Source organism: Gavialis gangeticus, unplaced genomic scaffold, assembly GCF_001723915.1.
Source record: "Gavialis gangeticus isolate Ggan-Ray unplaced genomic scaffold, GavGan_comp1, whole genome shotgun sequence".
In the NCBI taxonomy this organism is placed as follows: domain Eukaryota; kingdom Metazoa; phylum Chordata; order Crocodylia; family Gavialidae; genus Gavialis; species Gavialis gangeticus.
The window spans coordinates 9,389,432-9,411,643 of record NW_017728998.1 but is presented as its reverse complement, the minus strand read 5'-3'; the positions used below and the strand labels follow the sequence as shown (position 1 = coordinate 9,411,643).

General features: G+C 45.1%; 1 protein-coding gene across 8 annotated transcripts in view; it reads left to right on the top strand.

The window, feature by feature from the left end:
* The window catches only part of CMIP (c-Maf inducing protein), a 196,979-nt gene that overhangs the window by 131,173 nt on the left and 43,594 nt on the right, over positions 1–22,212 (top strand). For 6 of the 8 annotated variants that reach the window (XM_019505484.1, XM_019505482.1, XM_019505481.1 and 3 more), the window contains 2 exons: positions 16,982–17,143; positions 18,466–18,507. In XM_019505484.1, coding sequence (XP_019361029.1) covers positions 16,982–17,143; positions 18,466–18,507 — 204 coding nt within the window. Of the gene's footprint in view, positions 1–6,535; positions 6,559–14,240; positions 14,341–16,981; positions 17,144–18,465; positions 18,508–22,212 lie in introns of those variants that run through there. The other 2 variants (XM_019505488.1, XM_019505487.1) reach the window with 2 other exon arrangements.

Below are 22,212 nucleotides of genomic sequence, written 5' to 3'. Positions count from 1 at the left end.
CGCGGTGTGCTGCAAAGGGATGGGAAAGCAGCTGCTGCCAGTGGACAGCAAGAGAAGCCATTAGAAGAGGGCTGCGTTTCAGGGGGCAGGGATCTGAGCCTGACACCCTTAGTCTCTGTCCCACACCTGCCCGGAAGGACTGCAGCTGAGCTTGGGCTGGCTGCTGCTGCTGCTCCTACCCCCACCTGCCTATCCTGTGCCTGCCCACTGGGGCTTTTAGCAGCTGAGCTCCTTCGCATCCCGCCTCACCCTCCCCATCATCTACACTCTCCCCTGTCCAGCCATGCAGGAGCAGGACCAAAGCAAGCTGCAGGCAGAGCCCACTGTACTCCCCTCAGTGCTGCAGCTTCCCCTCCCTACCTGCTGCCTGGAGTGCTGCAGCAGGGACAGGAGGAGGAGTCGCTGGAGACCAGGGGAGCCCAGCAGTTCCCTAGGTGGCTGCAGCAGCGGCAGCATCAACTTTGCCCAGAAGCTCTGCCTGCTGGCCGGGGCTGGGCCCCTCTGTTTGGGAGGCTGGGAGCACGTGCTGCCATGGGCAAGACTTGGTCCCAGGCAGAGCACAGCAGAGGCAGCCACCTGCAGGGCTGGATGCAATTAATTGGTGGGTGCCCACCTGCGGGCCAGATCCAATGAGCTGGCAGGCCGGATCTGGCCCATGGGCCATATTTTGCCCACCCCTGGCGTAGATGGTACAAATTGACAGGCTGGCTCTCTTTACTGGTTGCCTTTCAAAAAAGAAATCCTTGTCGCACAGTCTGATTTAGAAGCAATTGTAAACTGCTGTTTTCTATTATTGACTAGCTCCTTTGGGTCAAGTTATGACATACTTGTGCATCTGCATTAGGGTTGCCATACATCCCAGTTTTCGGAGACATGTCTTCTTTTTAGATCTTCTGATCTCAGTCTGGGTGGTTTTAAATATGATCAAATGTCCAGGATTTTGGTCAGCTCAGATTCAAAATTTTTCTTGCAGGCACTGTCTAGTATGTGCGTGTGTGGTGGGCAGGTGGGGGAGGTGCCTGCCCCTCCAGTGGGGGAAGGGGGTGGAGGCCCCTTCAGGGGCAGCAGGGAACTGGAAATGTGGTAACCCTAATCTACATGAGATGTTTGCTGCACAGTTGACTAATTAGCTGCACAGTAAATGTCTCAGCACTTTACACCTGTGCCCTTATTAGGGTGCATGAAACACATTAACTTATAGTATGTACAAACACTGCCCTGATGCAATGTTTTTTTTTGTGCGCAGCAGCACATGTATAGATGTTGATGGGGCTGGCTGGGGCACAAGGGTGCTTCGGTGCCAGAGCTACCTGCTGGCTAGCCCCACACTGAAGTACGTTCATGCCCCAGCTAACCTTTCCACAGCATGTTGAGCTGGGTAGGAGCAGCCTTGGGCTGGCAGGCTAACCCTCTGGACCCCTGCCTCCTGAGGCTGCTGCAAGCCAGCTCAGTGTGCTGCGTTCTGGGTGCACGTGTAAACCTTGCGTACCTGGGAACTTCCTGGGAGCAATAAACTGGTGGGCAATAAGCTCCACAGTTTGCTGCGCAGTGATGGCATGTGTAGATGCGTCTGCTTATTCTTGATTTAATAGCAGTTTATTACACAGTTAGTTCCATTGCTCGTATTGGCACTACTGTAAATGTGAGTAGCACTCAGTTTGAATAATGGGAGCACATGCCGGCTTTTACAAGGGAACAGCTTGTGAAACATGATGAGAAAGCAGTTTACTCCACAAGTGGCTGCACCAAAGCATCACTGCGGAAGAAAGGTAGCCATATCAGGACTTAGCAATGAAATTTCAGTGTTTATATTTTATTTCATTTGCAAACAGCAAAAGTTTCAGTTGAGAGAAGCTGTTCTGAAGACTGGTGAAGCCTTGTGTAAAATGCCTTACGCCATTGTCACTATGGTAATGTTTAAAAATAGTGTTGTTACAGGAGTGGAGTTTATATAGAATTTAAATGATGGCATCGAAGGAATTCATAGCCTTGAATCTCAGCAAAACTTGTCTAAACCACAAGATCAGGCAACATCCCAGATGCGAGGGCCAGAAAGATCTATCACTGAAACTGGTATGGTGGCACTGGTTAACCTCCTGGCATCTGATCTGAGAGAAGCAGCTGGCATCATGTGAGAATGGAGTAAAGGACCATGCAGTCACTTTTTATCAAACATTTCATTCAAAGAGCCCATCGCTCTTTTGAAATGGTTCTTCTCGGTTTTCAGCACTGCCTTTCAGTGTCTTTATTTTTCTCTTTCTTTCTGAAATATATTCATTTTCTATCTTTGCCTCCAGTCTTATGTGCAACAGACACTTCAACATGATGGTGGCCAAAAGTATTATGGGTATATCTTTGTCTTCTTTGTGGTAGTATCTCAGGTTTTCTGATCAAACAGAGGACTTAACACGTCTGTTCTTTGGCATGCAACCAGAAACAACATGCATGTAAGACAGGAAAGAGAGGAGAGCCTTTTTTCCAGCTTTACATGTGTGTTAATTTACTGAGGGGAAGCTAAGATGAAGGAATTAGTGTTGTCTTTTGTTCCGAAGATGCCGAGGCCTTTGGTCATTCTTCTGTCTTGTTTGACTGAATTCCATTATTTGGCTTCCTGTCCTGCTCCAGCAGTCCTGCTGTTGGCTTAATTCTTCCAGTAGCTGTCATAGGTCATGGGGGAAGGAAACCGTTTCTCAGATAGCCAGAGCCATTCTGTTGGATGGCTGTGATTTATCTAGAGATCGTGAACTGAATTCTAAATTTGGTAGGGGACCAACGTAGAAAATGGTGTGTGTTAATGAAGGTGTGAGTTGCTAAGCAGGCAGGCTGCTGTATTCTGTACCAGTTACCATGTTTTTTCCAGTGTGTTGTGGACTCCTTCCACATGGAAGTGGGAATAAATTTCAGGAGTTTGATTCTTGGTGCCCTCCTCTCACAATTTACTGCCATGATTTGACATTTTTTATTGTTTCACTTCGGCAGGCCATGCAAAAACCATTTATTTGCTGCTGTTTGTCTATGCCTTTCTGAGGCTCTAGGGTAGTGTTCAGCTTCTGGCCTGTGGGTCTGAGCCAGCCTGCACAGCCGTGTCATCTGGCAGGTGGGGCTGCCCAGGGGTCCAGAAGTTTGGCGGTGGGGGAGTGGTAGCAACTACTACTGCCATTGTTTCCCCACCACCAAGTTCCCAAGCCCTGTGCCCTGTGCGCCAGACTGGGCTGGTGCGTGGGGGGCTGGGATAGCAACCTGGATCACTCCTGTATACCAACCCCGCACTGAATCCAGCCAGCGGACTGACCCCACGCTACTCATTCAGTCTGCAGCCCAGAAAGGTTGGGCACCACTGCTCAGGATCTCCCCACTCTTCTGCTGTGATTGATAATACCCCTCCTAGTCTGTGATTTAACCAGTATTGTTGTCAATGTCAGAGACACCCTGGAGAAATCTGGCCATATTTAGAAAGTATTCTACTCGCATAACTTTTGTTTCCTATAGTTAAATGCCCCCCACCCCTCTTCCTAACTTCATTGCTTAGGGCATTTTTGTAAGCACAGAAAATTCTAAGAAGTCATCTGTTCCCACTATTACCCATCCAAACCCCAAATCATGTCATCCAGTATGACTAACCCCTTGGCCTCAGCCTTTGCTTTCATGGGGCTGGACCCGATTACCTCATGAGGTCCCTTCCAGCCCTGATGTCTAATGTCCATGAGTTTGCAGCTTTTGCTGGGCATGGCTGTAATGTTTTCAAGTCGGGATTGCTGGGAAGATGAGATGAGCTCTTGAGAAAAATGGGCAGTTTAGCTGAATGGCATCTAAACAGAAAGTCCTTCTGTGCATATTGTGGGACATCAGCATTTTACAAACTGGCATAAGGGAAGCCATGAATTGCTGGGTACTTTGGGCAACATCTCTGTCCCTGATGTGGCCCAGAGATGGATAACTCTATTCAGTGAACTTGTGGCAGAGTCGTGCTAGAGGTATGGCATAGGAATCTTTTATCTTGACGTAAATAGGTTGATCCTAAATCCCCCATCTGGGCTAGTGGATTACCCCAGTTTAAGCCAATATAAGGTACAAAGAGCAAGCAGAAGAACAGCTAAATTCGTTCTCCCCTTAGTAAATGCTCTTAGGTCTCTACCCTGATCTTGTATATGGAGAAAATATGTTTAGGAGTACTTGTTGTTCTGGTAAAATAGTAGGGGAGATGGCCGGGTGCAGAACTCTGATCCTCGTACCTCCTGATGGAGGTGTGCTGTTAGGCCTAACTCCTGAGCTTACTCAGTGACTAATTCTAAGCAATTCCGCTTTCCAGGTCACGGTGACCATTCATCTCAACAGGTTACAGCACAGTCCTTCCTCTTTAACTTGCATGAAATGTAGTGGTAATAAAATGTAAGCTCTGGTTGGTTTCCTAAACAGGACAGGAATACAAGACTCCCTCACATACAGGAGGTCTTTTATGGGCCAGCATTGGACATTTTTTTCCTGGGGAAGATATGGCTTGGGCAGGTGTGATATTTAACTGTTACTTGTCTTTTTCTCATGATATATCCAGTGCGAGTATCTGTGATTTTATCTCTGGACTTTCTCTGAAATCTCTCTCTTTCTGCTCAGTTAATCTTTCCATTTTGAGGTGTTTTCTAGGAAGTCTGCTGGACAAAATTAAACTGTTTCCCCATACAGAGAATTTTCCTAGGAGAATTTATGAAGTGTCTGTTTCTCTGCTCTGTCCAGTTTAATGCAACACCCTTTCTTTAACCTAAACTTATGTTGCAGTCTTCCCCAGCCTTCTTTAATGATCCCCCTTGGGACAAAACCTTATTTTAGATTACTGCAGGGGCAGGTGAAGTCTTTCTCTCTGGCTTTCCAGGTCTGAGGTCCAGTTGCCCTTCAGGCTTTGGTAGAAGTGGGGTGTTGGAAGGAGGGGTCCTCAGTAGAAGATCTCTGACCAACACGTGAGACTAGTAAGTGCAGGATGGAGCAGATCCTATCACTGTTGCCTGTGACAATTTAGGCATTTAGAAATCCCATGCCCCAAGACTTTTTGTTGTGGTTTTCATTATTTATTGTATTTTATTATTCAGCACAGGAAACATAGAATACATAACTGTGTGACCACCTTTGCTGTGTAGAAAATGACAGTGTTTGGAGCGCTGCTGAGCCCTTCCCGGGGTTGTCATGTCTGGCAGTATGCATGGGCATTTCTGTCTACTTCAGAGATTTCTGTAGCACCTGTCCCTGGAGTCTCCTGATAAAGCAGTCGTGTAAAACCATCTCATAAATTCTAGATGCCAGCTTTCCTGTAGAGAGGAGCCAGCCCCATCGGGTAATACAGTTTCCCTGACTCCCGCTGATGTCCATGGGAGGCAAAAGGTACTTGTACCACCTAATGCCTTGTAGGAGCAGCAGCCTCAGCTAGTTTGGCAGTTGACTTCACTGGGTACAGGAGGAGGGCAGCCAGAGGGGTCTTGAGGGACCAGAATCCTTCAAGCTTCCCTCCTCCATTTTTCATGATTTCTTCTTCATACTGTGTCTGTAGCCTGTCCTAATAAAATGGCAGTGTCTCCTGTAAAATCCCTAGTGTCCCATGTTCCCTTTAAGGATCACAAAAATAGCCTTTAACACCCAGTAAATTGTTGAGAATGACATGGCTGAATTAAACTTTGCCATATTGATCATCTGTTACTTTACCTGCAGTCATTCCAGACACTTGTCTTGCATCATTTACACTTCCTTCATTTTTTTTTCTAGAGCAGCAATTTTTAATAAATAAAAAAAGGGCAGAAAAGAATGATAGTAAAAGCAATTGCGGGGCATTATTCCAATCTCCTTGCCTAGTGGCCTTTGAATCATTGTTACACGTGGCGGCGTATTCCCTGGCACTTTGTATGCTTGTGTTGAGGCAGAGAACCCTTACACAACATTTGCAGAAGCAAGATGCATCGCACTCATAGGAATTGTCCAGGATGATGGACGGGGACCAACCAAACTTTCAAAGTAAGAGTGGCAGCAACTCTGATGCATGCTCTTTTTGTCCCCAGTGCTACTACACCCTCAGTGGGAGCTTTAGGTGTGACACAGCTGCAGAATTAGACCTTCACTATCTTGCTTTAGGTTGTCAAGCAGCACCTATATGAGAGAGACAAAAAAACGCAAAAGATTCTCGTGCAGCGGGAGGCCCCGAGAAGCCCTATATTAAGTGCCAAAATTTCTTCAGATGCAGATATTGCCCTGAAATATGGCCCTTCTGTGTGAGAGAGAAACCGACTCAGTTTCCAGGATTCTGGAGTTGGCAGTCACCTGCTTTATTTCCAAAGTCCCTTTAAGATGCTCGTGAGCATCGCATTAGTATCCGATATCAGAGCTCTCCCTAAGGCTCTGCAGCCGCAGCCGCGTTCTGACACAAACATGTTCCTCAAGCAGTGCACATCTCTCCTGCTGACGACATCGATGATGCAGGTGCACATGAGAGAGAAGTCGATTTCAAAGCCATTTATGGTTGTGAAGTGCTCCAAACGCAGCCAAATAATACATTTGCTAAGGAGGGGGGACGCAAAATAGGTAGGTAAATGAATTTCTGTTTTCAAGCATCTGCAGGATACGGGGCGACTCGGTGGTCGGAGAGGGCTGGGGGAAGCCTGTGGCAGGGAACAGAGGGGAGAGGGCTAGGGATGACGAGTGCCCCTTTTAGTCTGTCTTGTGCATCTGCAAAATAATTGCTTTGCATGCCAGTGAGTGCTATCCGAGCTGTCTGCCCTGTCTAGAAAATAAGAAGAATCCATTTCAACCCAGGAGATAATTTTTGCTGCTGGTTAGCAAAGGATGTAGCATTAGGGATCACTTAGTGCTAATTTGGGGAGCTTTCACCGGTGTTGAGGACTCTCCGTCCTTTGTGAGCCATTGCCTGGAAGTAGTGGCATATGTTTTTCAATCTCGCTGTTGAGACAGCATCCCGTTTCCCAGGCGACGGGCTGATTGTTCCTGACGGTGCGGACACAGCACCAGAGCCAATTGGCTTTTCTCTGCAGCAGGGCTTCTGCTTCGCTCTCTTCCCCAGTGGCCTTGATGTGCAGTCTCTTCTGTAGAGTAAGTGGTCAAAGTGCAGTAATGATAAGGGTGTGTTGTCCCTTTTTTCTGGAGACTGTCTCTTCTCTGAAGCGGTTAAGTCGCTTTGCCCTGCTGCATGCTGATAGCTGGTAGATGTCAGTGACCAGACCCCCCAGACGGGGCCACTGTTCGTGCGGTATAAAGAAATGGTATTCGAATGCTGGATGCCAAGGGAATATTTCACCTGAGGTCAGCACTGTTCCACATCTCAGTCAGGGATGCCCTGTCTCTGCAGGGATCACACTGCTGAAAGCTGCTGTGCTTTACATCTTGCATTCTCTGTTGTAGCAATTTGATGCCTGTTGCGTCTTATTGCTTATCGGTTGGTTAGGTCCCATGCATTGCATTTAGCCTGTTATTTCCCCTAGTTGGTGATGCAATGTGCTCCCTGCACTGCGTTTTAACTGCTAGTCTGTTCATCTGAATGTATTTTTGCTTTGACAGTACATAGTGGATGTGAGAGATTGCATCTGCTCACATCATGCAGCACCTAGCTTACGGATGGGCCAGCAGTCTTGATGTTGGACGATGGTACCAGAGAAATAGAGGTGCGGCCAGCTTGGATTGGACTCAGCATCCGTCTTGCCCACTGTCCTGTCAGCAACCGTGTCTGACGTTAGGTGCTGAGCACACTGTTAGAAACCCTGTAGCAGGCATTAATGGGACCTGCCGCAGCAGGAATCTTGTACCAAAAAGTGCTGGATGACTCAGTGGTCATTACAACCACAAAGGTGCTTAGTGCAGGTGGGACAGAATGGCTGATTCAGTGCATCCAGCAGTCTCTCTGGAGAGGTTTCTCAGAGTTCAGGATAGGAGCTGAAAGCCGCTCTAAGCTCCAGGCAGCAAACTCAAGGGACGGTGGGAGCAGTGGTAACACCAACTCATCCGAATTTGTGGTGAGTCTTCCCTGGGCACACACCCTTCCCAGTGTGGCAGGGTGGACTTAGGCTTTCCTCTGTCTGAACCCGGGAGGATCAGTCCTTGTCGTCGTCTTAAAAAATATGGAGGGAGAGGGGGGTCAACATCCTTTGAAACACCTCTTCTTTGGAGGAAAAGGCCAAGAGCAACTGGCTACCCAAAAGATCCAGCCAGCTCTGCACTAATAACTGTTGCAAGCACGGGGTTTTCTGTTTGCCTGCTTGGAGCGTCTCCTGCAGTAGTAGTGAAATTCCACAGAGCCAAGGCAGCGTTAAGAAACAAACCCTCACTTGGCTCCGTAACACGAAAAATACGGAACAACATTTGCTGGGAGCAGGACGAAAGCTGACGTTTTGCCAATCTGAAATGCAAAGCTGGTGCTGGAACCGGGGCCTGAAGAATGGGAGCATTTGCCAAAAAGGAAATGGAAGCAGGGATGGAGGGTTTCAGGGAATGCATCAAGGGTCAGCGCTGCCAAAAAGCATCTCCCCTGTGGACAGGTCTGATTACGAGAGCAGCCGTGTTAGCCCAGGCGAAGCGCAGCTGGAGCCACAGTTGGCCTTTTGTATTTTATAGTTACTGAAAAGCATCTCAAATGCATGGCTGGGGAGGTCTAGCTCAGACCATCCAGCTATGCTTCTGTTCCATCATAAAGGGAGGGCTGCATTCGTGGCTCCAGGAGAGGTATTGGCCAAAAAATAAAAAATATTTTTGGTGGGGGTTCTGTATTGTACCTTCCTATGCTGTGTGGGAATGTACAATACAGACCCCCCACATACGGGCCTGTAGGGAAAACCTGGGCCTTGAACTGTAGGAGCTTTGAATTCAGGTGGCTAAAAATACACTGCAGTGTGGAATCAGATCAGCACATGTGAAGGGGGCATTTGTCAGGGTGAGCGGCCAGTGCCTGAAACATGTAGAGCCAGGGGTTTAAATTCCAGTTGCTTTCCCTTTTCCAAGCTACATATGTATGTCCCTCATGCAGTTTGGCCTGTGAGGACTTTCAAGCGAGAATACGTATAAGACGAAAGTCTTGTTTGTTCTTTGTGGGCTATTAAAGAATCCCAAGTTGCCTTCTTCCCAGCCTCCTCTGTGAAGATGTGTTGCCACCTCCCAGCCAAGAGAATCCACTAGCCTGGGTGATGATTTTCATGGCTTTAACTTGTAAAGTGCTTTGGGATCCCTGGAAGACAAAAAAACACTGTGTACAAAGTCCCAGTGTTTGCGTGCCACTTGATTTTCTGAGCAAACCACCCAGCCGCTTTGTGGGAGGAGAGATGAGATCACAGGCTGGGACTTTCCTTCTGTGCTTCCCACTCCACTAGCATGGCAGGAGGGTCCCATGGCACTGCCAAGGATTTTACACTCAGTCCCTGGGTCCCCATCCCAGCGGACTGCCATGGATGCTGTGCAAGGTTCCTGGGTCCCCTGAGCCCTCTGGCCATGGGATGGTGGTAGGCCACAGAAGCTTGTGGAGGGATGGTGAGTAGCACCTCAGCCAGGAGCCTGGGGGCCACATGTGGCCCAAGGGACATCAGTGACACAGCCGTGCTCTAGGAGATATCCTAAGTAGTCTTGCTCCACCTGAGAGCCCAGCGCAAGCTGATGCTTTCAAAGCCACGGCCACTGCTGCTCTGAAGGAGGCTGAGAGCGGGTACTCTGAACATTTCTCCCAGCACCATTTTGCTGTGATGTGCTACCTATATCGCATGCCAACAGAGCTGCCCTTTTCCACTTTCTTGTCTATAATCCTACTTTTTGCTTACATTTTATTTCCTGAGCAGAAATGGAAACCACCTTGGCTGCTTTTTTGATAGATTCCCTTTCGTCTTCCCAACCTAGGCTGTCAGTGAAAGGCGAGCTTTGACGTCAATGGGGAGTGTCTGTTTCAGAGTCCAGAATGTTTATTAGTGACAGCTGAACTCGGCTCACCGAATGTTGAACCCACTCAAGCTTCATGACTGTGAAAGTTTAGCTCAGGTTTGAATGTCATCAAGTTTTTGTTCGGCTCACTTGGGACTAGGAGACAGAACATGCAGGCCAGTGAAAAAGCAAGTGGGACAGATTGGAAAAGAAATGGTGTTGAAATATGAAAAGGAGGGCAGAATGGGAAGGAGAATTTCTGAGGGGAAAGTACAGCTGATCTAGTGTATCCATCCCACTCTCTTGTCCCATTTGAGTTTGGGTGCTAGAATATTTTTGTACTTAATTCAGAGCCCAAGAGACGGGCTGGCTTTGATGACTGTGGCACTGGTCTGGGAGTCCGGAGCTGCAGAGTCTTAGATCTGCTATTCTTAGCTCTGCCACTGACTTGCTGGCTGACCTCAGCCAAGTCCTTCCACCTCTCTGACCCATTTTCTTTTAAAGTGAAGCTATTCAGGGCAGGGATAGTCCCTCAGTGCATATTGTGCAGTATTTGGCACCAAGGCGCCCCAGTCTTGGCAACAGAAATACCACCAGCTTTAGCTGGACTTTGAAAGGGAACCATCAAAGGGTAAAAATGTTTAACAGACTCTAGCTTGAGCATTGCAAACCTTTAGAAGTTATTTGCAAAGTTCAGGAACTTGCTACCTCCAAAAGACCCACCACCCCTGTCCCCTGGGACTGGGTGGTAGTTGGATTATTAGCACCATTGGCCAAGCTGTCCCTTTCACACTTTCCTAGCTAGTTTACTTGTTGGGGGAAAGTGGTGGCATTGGTATAGTCAGGCAAGTAGTTGTTAAGCAGCCATTAAATATAAATAAACCTCACATGATGGAAACGAATCATTGTGCAGTGTTAGACCGTGCTGCTGGTGCTAACAGCTTACAGAACCCCTAGTTATGCCATTTTCATGTGCAAGGCATCCAGAAAGTCCTGTAGGGCAGTGATACCAATAGATAAGGCCCTGATTATGACAAAAGCAAACCTGAGGAAGAATGCCTTGCATTCAAATGCTTGTCAAACTCTGTCATAGCTATACAGTTGGTTCAATGTCACTCTAAGAAATTTTTCTCTCTCACGTAATTTCCGGACCACCACGGCTACATCACTCTGACCCTAACAAAAAAAACCCACGCCCAGGTGCTGTCCAGTTGGCTGGTGTGGGACTTTTTCTGGATTGTTGCACGTCCGTGCTTGGAGTCAGCAATTTCTGAAAACAGATGATGCTACTGATTGTGAAAGACAGTACTGGACTAGTGTTACAAAAATGCTTTATATAGCAAGATAGTTTGTTGATAGTTAAGGTATTGGTACATGGCGCTGAAGAACACGTAGCATAGTTTATTGGTTTTGCAGGACCAGTAAAACATATGTGTTCCACATTGCAAATGGTTTTGTGTGTTGCTCTCTTTCTGGGGATAGTAACAAAGTGGTCCGTTGGGCTAGTCCAGTTTCTGGGTTTGTGGTCCATATACCCAGTCAAGTGTGGCTGCCACCTTCAGTTTTTAAAAGTTATGTCTTGCCATTGGGTTGAAGCTGTAACTTTGCCTGGCTCAGCTCTCCTCTGCAACGAGATGGGAAGGAACTACGCGTGGGAGTTTTTGCCATTTTTTCCATTGGCTGGAACTGCTTTCCTCTGCTCAGCAAATAACCTCTGGCACACGCAACTCTTGGGAAGCCAGCACACACTTCTGTTGTAGTGTTAGTGTGGCTGCAGCAATGAGTGATCAGCTTACCTGCAGTTGTGAACAAAGAGGAAGGGTTGCCTCAGCAGAGGTTGTGGGGTGGCTGGAAAGAGAAAGCTAGACTTCAACAATCCACTCAGTACAATTCAATTTCAATTCAAAATTATTAAGGATTCTGCATACATGCCATGCTCCCAAAAAAGACATAATACACACATGACCATAATATAAATAAGTTTGAACAAAGTAACCAAACTAAAAATATTATACTAAAAACAGCCCACTGACATAAAAACATTATTAATATAAATATACAGTAAAAGCTGTGTTATCCGGCACTTTACCATCTGGAATGCTCCATTAACTGGCATCTGTCATAGACGGCAATACATAGATATGTTGATTACGGAAGCTTCAGGACGTTGCCGAGCGGTGTCGCTAGCGGCAATCTCATCGGCCATTGTGATTTGCATTGTGCCTGTGCTGCATTGTGACTTGATCGCTGAATATCTCGCCCATCCTGCCACTAAGCAGAACAAGGACTGCCTGAGTGTGCTTACATGTGCAAATGCAGCTGGCGCACAGAATCAAGCTGTTAGTGTTAGCAAAAGTAAGTATAACTCTCAGATAACCAGCATATTTGATTAACCAGCACCCCCCGTTCCCAATGGATACCAGATAACAGAGTTTTTACTGTAGTAGTAAATCAAGACATGAGTCTATAACAATGTTGTACATAGATCCACAATTGAGACAATAAAATCAAATCTAGTGTTAAAATGTATCGCTCATATCAGTAATACAGGTTATTTAACTCTAATCGCCTCAGTCTTATAAGCAAATCCACTCCAGATTTTGATTTTGTTTCCTTTTTTCTCTGTCTTTCTTTTTTGAGGACAAACAAATGCATATGGTGCTTGGAGAAGCTTGTTTTCCAGGATTTAGAGTGGATTTTGAGTACAGAAAAATCCCATATGGATTCTGAGTAAAAAGGTTAATATCATCTAGTCATCAAATAACCACCAAAAATAATAGCTGCTTAGGGCCTCTGACAGCGTCAAGGAAGTTCCCAGGATGCCAACTTGAAATAACTCTTTACTTCTGTTTGCATTTAGAAGTAGCCCTTACTTAGGTAGGTAGATTAATTAGTCTCTTGTTCTTATTACATAGCATTTTGGGGAGTGATACCAAAGGGTAAGGCCCTGGCAGCGTATAATGAAGCTTCATGTAGGATCTATTTAATAAAACCCTCCTCTGTTTAGAGTGGTTGACTCCTTCTGGCCTTGTTGTCCACAGCTCTGCATCTGAAGTAAGGTGGAATATCGCTTTTTCCAGCTGTGAAATGGGGATGAGTCTTACAAAACTCTAGGGATTTTTCAAAGTTTCATTAGCTAGGACAACTTGGATTTTTTTGGGTGGAAGGTGCCATGTGGATGCAAATTATTACCCTTTATCCCTTGTGTTTCTGTTCCCCTACAGTTAAGTGTAACAGTTGTGGTTTAAAAGAATTGCTTCAGGCACATCTGGAATGGCATTAGAAAACCCTGTGGTTCTGTCTGGACAGTAACTAATGGAGTTGAGGTCTGATTTCTGGGCATTGTAATTTTGAGATCTCTTTTTTTGAGAATACAGCTATTCATTGCCATTTTTTTTTTTCTTGTTTTGGTGCCTTCATGCCCTGGTGGTGAGTGCAAGAATAATGCCGAGATCAGACATGGATGCCTGGCTGTACAGTGCAGTCTCCACAAGGCATCAGTGACAGTCTGGAGTTTGCACAGTGCTCAGAATCCTAAGCGTTTTTCAAAGCTAAGTCCAGTCTGCAAAGCTGCTTTTGGATGAATAATCCCATTGACAGCAGGGGGGCTGTTCTTGCCAGCAGGGCAGTTTTACAGAAACGGACCTCCGTTATCACAGATTTTGAAACCTGCCGCTCTCGTTTGACTTGTAAAGGTGGCACATGCAATCACAGGTGCTTTTTATATCTGCACCCAGGAGAGATGCAGCCCTTCGATAGGCTGCCTTCTGACCACTGTCTGGTCTTGGGCTTAGTTTGTGCAGCCCCACAAGTGATTGTTCCCCCTTGTTCAGGCGGCAGCACAAGTAGAATAGAGCAGATGGTTCAGCGTTGGCCAAATGCTTGCTGACGCGAACCAATTTGCTTCTGTAACCAACTGATAGGTTTCAGACTTAATTGAGGCGTTCAGTGAGGCAGTCTACAGTAAATAGCATTCTGCTGAGGAAAGCAGCAGTGTAACCATGGACAAAGTTCATGATAGCAAAGTTCAACCCTCTTGGGGCTGTTGTTTTATTTTTCCCTGTTCCCACCATCACTTGAAAATGCCGTCCTGTTGCTTACAGATCCCAGCACGTCATGGAAGCATATTAAACCCTTTTGCCTCAGAAAGCTGGAACGGAGAGCATGAGCTTGGGATTTCTTACTTGTGACTGCAACAGCTTTTGTGTAGAGGTAGCCTGACCTTGGAGCTTCCTTTTAACTGCTGAGGCTGGCGTCAGAAACCACCGTCAGCTAGGTCCTTTGTGATGGAGGGTCAGCTCCCTTTCTCTTCTGCTTCTCAGCATTGAAATTGGCTTCTTTTTTTTATTATTATTTTTACTCTTTCACGGACATCTCTAAAAGGCTTTACTTGTGAGTGCAGACCATCTTTTTTAAAGCCAGGGAGAACTTGGTGGCCGCAGAAAGATTTGTGTGGTAAGATTGTCTGAGCTGGGTCCCACCGAAGAGCAGGGCTCTTGATGCAGTATGCCCCGGTGGGGGTGATGTGGGGAAGTCGGCCGTGAGGTGCAAAGGGAGGAATTTGGTGAGTGAGATGCCCCAGCTGGTCTCTCTTGCTCCGCCATCCTCTGGTCTGTGCTTTGAATTTAATGTGCTTGTTTTATAGGACAGAGATGCAAAGTTCAGTGCAGAAGCCTATTTGTTAAGCTGGTTTTGTTAAGGCTGTGTTATGTGATGTGCTCAGTTAGTCAGAAAAGAGTCACGTGGAGGTCGCAGGCTGCCTAGGATGGTTAGGTTATCCAGCTCTGTAGCCTGTCTACCAAAAAACATTAGAAGAATAAGGGAAATTAAAATCTCTGTGGAACCAACCTGTTGTTTCCTAAAGGATGCTAAAAACCCTATAATGATTGTAAGTGGTGACAATATGCTACATAATTAGAAGCCATTAAAGGACAGTCTGTGTTTCAGAGAGCTTTACAGAGGTATTTACTCAACTTGTGAATCTGAAATACATTTGAAAGTGTCTGGGGCGAGGGTTTTTAGTCTCTCTCTCTCTCTCTCATTTTTTTTTAAAGCTTTCTGGCATCTCCAAAATACCATGCAAGTCTGAGCTGTTGCCATTGTGTTATTCTTTTTTGTGTAGATTTAATTAAAATGAAAGTATAATTAAATCAGTTATCAGAATCCTTTTGCAGCCTCTGTCCATTGCATGAGTGCTGTCACCTACCGCTGTGGACAGGCAGAATATGATATGCAGCCTTCTTTGCTGTTCTCTCCTTTATTTGTCTTGCTGGTAGTTGGGTGGGAAGGTGATTGCACATTCTGCTGAACATTAAATTAAGGCTGTTGCTGCCTTTGGGGTAGAAATGATTGATAAGCAGACAGGTATAGCTGGATTTCAGGTGATTCAGGAAGGGCCACACTGTCCAAGTGAATGGAAAGGATGTGATTTAGCATATCGGCAAAACACTTAAAAAGGGGAGCTGTGTTTGTGTCATGCCATTTGTTATACTTATGCAGCCTGAGGACCACTCCTATATTAAGGGAATGATCTTTTTTTCCCCAAAGCATCTCTAATAATGCAGCCTGTGTGCTCACAGCTGCTGCATTGGTAGGCAGTTGAGAAAACTGATCGTCCGGGTGGTTGACTCTAATCCGAATGAAAATGGGCTTTTTTGGCCCCTTTGGTTACTAGGCTAGATTTAAGGATAGATAGAAGAGACGGGAGGAGATAGGAGGAGGTGAGCCATTGCAAAAAATTCTTGGAAGTTTCAATAACCAGCAGAGGCTTTTTGGTGGCGGTTCTAGAAATCTGAATGATTGAAGATTGTGTTTGGCCTAACCTGGATCAATGTCTGATGTCTCTCTTGGGGTTATCTGGAGACATAACTCTCATCATTATTTCATCATTTTGTTGAGCTTCTAGAATTTAGTCAAGCTCCGGCTGGGACTTTAGACAATGGTTTTTCCCCAAAGAATGCTATTTATAATCCAAGACAGTCTAGACTACAGTCATTCTGGGCAGCATGGCTGTTGTGGCGGTAAGGGTTGCCCTTTCGTGTGTATGTAACACATAGTCACTAGATTTGGAGCAGTGTTGACATTGCTGGGTATGAAGTGGAGGGTTTAGAGAGTGAGAACTGGGGAGTATGGAGGGGAATTTCAAGGTTTTGGCAATTGTTTTCAGTATAGCTAGGAACAAAACCAGACAATTCTGAAATTTTCTACAAAAGCAAATTGTGGGAGAGTGACGGGGGAATGGGGATCTTTTGGATAGATCAAAACATTGCACTGTTGCAACACGGCAAAGCTTAACTTTTAGATTTTTTAACTTTAAGTTCTGTTTTAGGGAAGAATCCAATATAAAATACAAAAATACCTCTGGCTTCCAAAAATCAACATTCATTATTCAGAAAGTTTTGAAGTATATGCAAGGGAAATTCTGACAGTGTCAAAACTCATGGGTTTTTTTGCTTGCAGTAAATTTTGCCCAATTGATACAATTTCGTCGAGTGTTACCATATCAATGGAACTGTGTTCCCCAATGGTGAGGATTTCAATCGGAGCTTTTCTCAACCATCTTTAAAATTGTTCTTAGAATGATGAGCTTTTTTTTCCTGAACTGGAGTTTGTTAGTGGGCAATGCAGTATAAAATATTTGTAGAGCAATTAATATTTATTATACTATTCCCAGCAACTAAATGGAACAAATTGCTTTTTATTTAAAAGGACTTTTGGCTGTGAAAGCGGTACCTCAACTGTTATCTTTGACTGAACTGCAGAGAATGGATTAGTTACAGGCCATGGATAATACAAAGCAAGGTGCCCGGTGCTATACTGACAGCTCATTTTCAATACTAGAGCAAAATGTGGCAGTCTCATCTCAATATTTTCATGGAATGGGATTATGAACCATCAGTTTTATAGCCCTCTATTTTCAGAATTTAAGCATTGCACTTAAACAACACACAACCCAGAAAAGGAGTCAAGGATTAAAATGCAAAAGCGTTCTTTCGTAGATCTTGATTGGGAAGTTGCTGTCCTCTGACAGTTTCCAAAGGACAATGGGATGGGCTAGCTAGAGTTTCAGTATGACTCTGTGTTTGTTTTCTTGCAGAAAAAGATTTACAAGTACAAGAAGGTGCTTAGCAATCCGAGCCGTTGGGAGGTTGTTCTGAAGGAGATCAGGACGCTGGTGGACATGGCACTCACATCTCCACTCCAGGACGATTCTATCCATCAAGCACCACTGGAGATTGTCTCAAAACTGCTCTCGGAGGTATGAGCGTGGGGCCAGTCCCACCTTGTTTATTTCCCTTTGAAGAAAAAAAGCAAATCCCCTCCCACCCCCCAACCCTCCCCCCAGAACAACAAAACCCCAGGACATGGTTTCAAATCGGGGACTCAGTGTTCTGCTTCTGAATATAGGCCTGTCCTCCTGATTTCAGTGGGAGTCAGTGGTTTGGAGTTGACTCATCCTCTGTAGTTTCCTTAGAAAACCACTATTTTTTGTCTCCTTTTTGCTGCCTGCCCCCCCTGTGGTTCACGGTTACCATTCATTTTGGGCTGATTCATGTCTTGTTTGAAGCTAGTGGCAAAGCTGTCATTCAGTGAGGGTTGGGTTGGCTGCATTTGTCTGTAACAGACCATTCTCATCCAGACCAGTAGTATGCAAGCACCATTAATCTAATATAAAGTGATTTTTCAAATGGAAAGGTCTGGGAATTAGCTTCCCCTTTGCCTGTTTCAAATAGATGATCTGCTCCTGAGCGGGGTGATATCCCCATTTTTATTTAGAAGCATTTGTCACCATATTTAATCTGTTGTTCATTTAGAAATAAGGGAAGCTTTTTTTTTTTTTTTTTCTTGTTGCTCTTGGCACATGTTCGCTGGTTGCTTCCGTCTGCATACAAACAGGAAATGTGATTCTTGTCAGGATTTTTTACGTATCAGATGGACCTCTGCTTTTTTGTGTGCATTGGTGATGAGTAGAAAAAGTGCTAGCTGCCTTTCCTTTGGTAAACCAAGGCGGCAGCACTCCGTAACCCCATCGCTCCTTGTTGAACGGACCAAGTAATACAGAGACTGCAAGCATGTTCGCTGCGGGTGTAAATTAGCACAGCTCAATTGACCTCAGAGGGGCTGCTTACATCACCTGCATTGCTGACTTCGTGGTCTGAGATGGGAAATGCAGGAAGTCATAGCGATTAGTTCCCTGGTACTAGTGCAGAGCAGGGATGAATGCTGTGCTTTCTTTGTCCGAAACTGAGAGTGCTTTCAAGAAATACCTACCACTGGCTTAATCTTTCTGTTACCTTAGTACTGCTCTGGTATCACAGTGACCAGTGATCTGCTATTCGCAGGTTGTAAGTCCAGGGTGCACTGAGTGGGAGAGTCATGAAAGGGGCTGAGTGGGACGTGGAAATCAGCCCTGTTCCTGCAGCATATGTATTATGATCTATATGAAGGGAATGATGAGTGAAGGGATGACAGAACTGGGCCCTTTCCTTTGTTCATTTGCACAGGCTGAGGGATGGGCACTGAACATGTTGCTTTCAAAATACAGTTTGCTCAATGACCTCTTCTGTTTATCCCTTCCAGAACAACAGTTTAACCACTCAAGACCATGAGAGCATTATTGTGGTGAGTGTCCTTCCTAACGTCAAGGTTTGGGGGTCTGTTCTCTTTCTGGTCAGGGGTTGGCAACATGTAGGGCTGCCGTTTGGGATTTAGCTGTTGCCGTGAATCGCTGATCACCTGCTCTCTCCCTCGTGTGTGCCCTGCAATCTCTACTTGTCATCACCACAAAGTACCACAAAAGCACATAGCCAGCAACAGTGCTAAATTCAATAGGGATGGTAAGTGGAGGAAGAGAGCAGGGAGGAGCGAAGAAAGGCGGTGCACAGCACGGGAAAGCCCTGGTGCTCAAAAAATCCCTGATTGATCTACTTCAGTGGTTCTCAAACTTTTTTTTTTGCTGACCACTTGAAAATTGCTGAGGGTCTTGGCACACCACTTAAACTTTTTTTTTTTTGTTTTGCAAATCAAAGCACACAACTTGTATTTTAATATCAGTAGTCTTACCTTACAACTACAGATATTCTCAATACTTCTGCAGACTTTCTGCGGACCACCTCAATGGAGCTTACGGAGAAGCGGTGGTCTGCGGGCCACGGTCTGAGAACCTCTGATCTTTATGATTCATGTAGAGTCAATCCTTTTTCCAGAAGAAGCTGTTCATGCAGCTTAACATCCTATGTAAAATCTAAGGAAATATTTGGCCTTGCTTCTTATGCCTCTTAGAGCCAAACTATTGGCTTCAGGGCACAATGGTTTTCTCAGGAGATAACATTACCACTTGTAGGTACAGAGTGTCTGGACTATTGATGGTATGTGAGTATATGTTTGCCTTTGCGAAGTGGGAAATATGTATGTCTCTCTGTGGTTTTATTCCCCCAGCCACACATGCACACACATGCGCTGAAAGTGTCCTCTGCATTGTCCAATATAAACATTTATTAGACGGGTGAAAATTGCTTCCCCATCTTTGTAATTTAATTTCAGCTGCTGGTGATTTCCAGGAGATTTTCTCAGTAATCAAATCTAGCACTTTACAACCAGGTTTCTGTGAACCTTCCTCCAAAATGACAAGATATAAAATATAGTTGCTACTATGTGTGAATTGCTCTTAAGTATGGTTCCGGATGCTACTTTAACCAGTATTGCTCACTGAAATAAGTTGCTAAAGTGATGAGTGCTTTTCTTTGAAATCTGCTACAGGCTGTAGTTTTCTTCTGGACTGAAGTTGATTCCAGCTGCCAGTTGGGGCTGACTTGTTATTTTGGGGAAGCAACAAAAAAAATCCTTTTCTTAAAAGTAAAAATAAAAATAAAAATCAAACCTTATTCTATCTTTTATGTTATCCAAAGATTGTGTTCCAAATGCAGGTTGATAGTTTCTAGATATTTTAAGCCCACTGCAGATATAGTATTAGTTTTGCAGTTTGCATGACGATGATGATTGCTGTTTCATAAATTTATCAGTGATTTTTCCCTGTAGTTCAATATTGAACAGGAAACGTGGTTTTACCACTGAGACAGATTCTGATTACAAGCTGCCATGCTGGAACAGACTAATACTCAGGTTAGCTCATGTCCATCTCTTGGGGAGGGGGAACATGCACACAGACACACACACAGACACACATGTTAGTGTTTGTAGTTATTGGTATAGTTTGGCATCCCCAAAGAACAAAGCTTTCCCTCTAGCCCTAGAACAGGCATAGTTTCAGCAGAAGAACAAGTTTTAGAGAGTTCACTGGGTACCTGGGTGAGAAAATCAGTGCACCTTTCAGTCTTTGTCTTCTTGGGGTATTTCCCTTGTGACGTGGATGTCTGTCCAGTGAGACAGTAAAGCTGATTTGACTTAGGCAACAAGGCTGCCTACAGACATAACACTCCCCCCCCCGGCAAACCAGTGCTTTACTTTAAACTTGGTGTACCCCTGCACTGAGCCCAGCACATGCACAGAAGAGGCACTGTGTTAGTTTGACCTGGTTCACCCAACATCTGGACAGATTGCACACTGCAGCGGGGCTTTTATGGAAATGTATCTAATAACTGATTGAATATGCTTTAGATAAAAGCACTAAAAAGCCCCGCTAAAGTGCCCAATCTATATAGACGGTGCAGAGCCAGGTGGAACTAATGCACTGCCTCTTCGGGTAAAGTGCATTTTAAGGGGGTGGGGGCGTTCATGTCTGTCAGCAGCCTATATGGCCAGTTTCACCTCTAATCATGATTATCCAGTACCCTCTCAGTTAGTTGACAAGCATAGAGCCCTCCCAGATTTTTGCAGTATATTGTCAGAGTCCATAGAGTCACTATAACACATTTGATTAAGAAGATCGTTTTAAATGGGATCAGCAGGCCTTGCTGGAGTAACGAGTAATATAAGCACTGATCAATGCATATACAACTCATTTAAAGGCTTTGCTGGAAGCATTGACCATGTAAATGGCTGGTGTAAACAGAACTGCTAACTTTGTGTATAAGAGAAGGCCTGGGATTCTTTGAACTCTGTAGTTCAAAGGGCCAGAAGGATAAAAGCTATTACAAGGTGTACCTGTGCCTCACCACCAGGATCCAGAGCCAACATCTTGTAACCCGGTGGATAGACATGTTAGCAAGACTAACACAGCTAACTACCTGTGGAGGTAATAAACCTGGCTGAACTTTTGCCACTGAACCAAGCCTTGTGGTCAATTCTTTGTGTAACACCCAGGTCTCCAGGGAAACAGCTTGCACGCCCCAGCACCACCATCCGCACTAGAGACAACAACTTGTACACAAAGAACTACATTTACTAAGAGAGAACACGGAGTAACAACAGAATCCTTAATTTAGTTAACTGCACAAAGGGTCTTTTCGACCAGCTGAATGTTACAACCATGCAGCATTGGTTTCTTGCGACTCCGATAAGAGTATGTCACTATCCCTCCATGATCAGTGGAGGAATAGAGAGGTGGTTAGCTGTGTTAGTCTCAAATCAGAAGGAAGGGTAGATACGCACCTTTATAGATAACTAAATAAGAGATGCATAGAGCACAAGCCTTTGTGAACCCAAGTTCACTTCATAAGATGCTGTGAACTTGGATTCTTAAAAGCTTGTGCTCTCTCTATGTACCTTATTTAGTTGGTCTATAAAGGTCTGTATTCACCTTGCCTTCTGAATGGAGGAATACACAGTTGTAAGGAGGGGAGGAGCACAAAGGCCCATTTTAGCTGCTTAAAAGTACCCTGCTTTTCCTTGCATATTGTGGGCAAAAGGTGGGAGAGGGGTTTTATATGAATTTGTCTGGATTTTGGTCAACATTTATTATAGTGATTTCAGTTATTTAGTGTAGGTGTGGTGTGTAAGACACCTTCTATTTGTAACCTCTTTTATGAGGGAGGAGGAGGCAAACATTGTATATACTGGGAAATGAAGCGTTATGTAGTGTAGCTCTTTGACCATATTTAGGTTTCGTTTTCTTCCTTCCCAGTTATCTCTGTATGAGTGAAAGCAGGTATATAGTGAGGCATGGTGATTTTGATGGGCTTATGAGGACTGAGGATGCAGGAGCAGACCTACTGCTGTAGCCAACTTCCAACCTCCTTTAGATAAAATTCCTGGTGTGCAGAAATTTGATACAAAATGTCCTAGTGGATCTGTTAAGAGTGTTACTTTTTAAATCAGTACTGGGAATCCCTTAGTTCAAGGTTGGTGAAGCCCGGAGGCATCATCAAGGCAGAGAGGATGCATTGTCCTAATACCGCTTTGTAAAGTTAGAAAGGAGGTAGTAGCAGA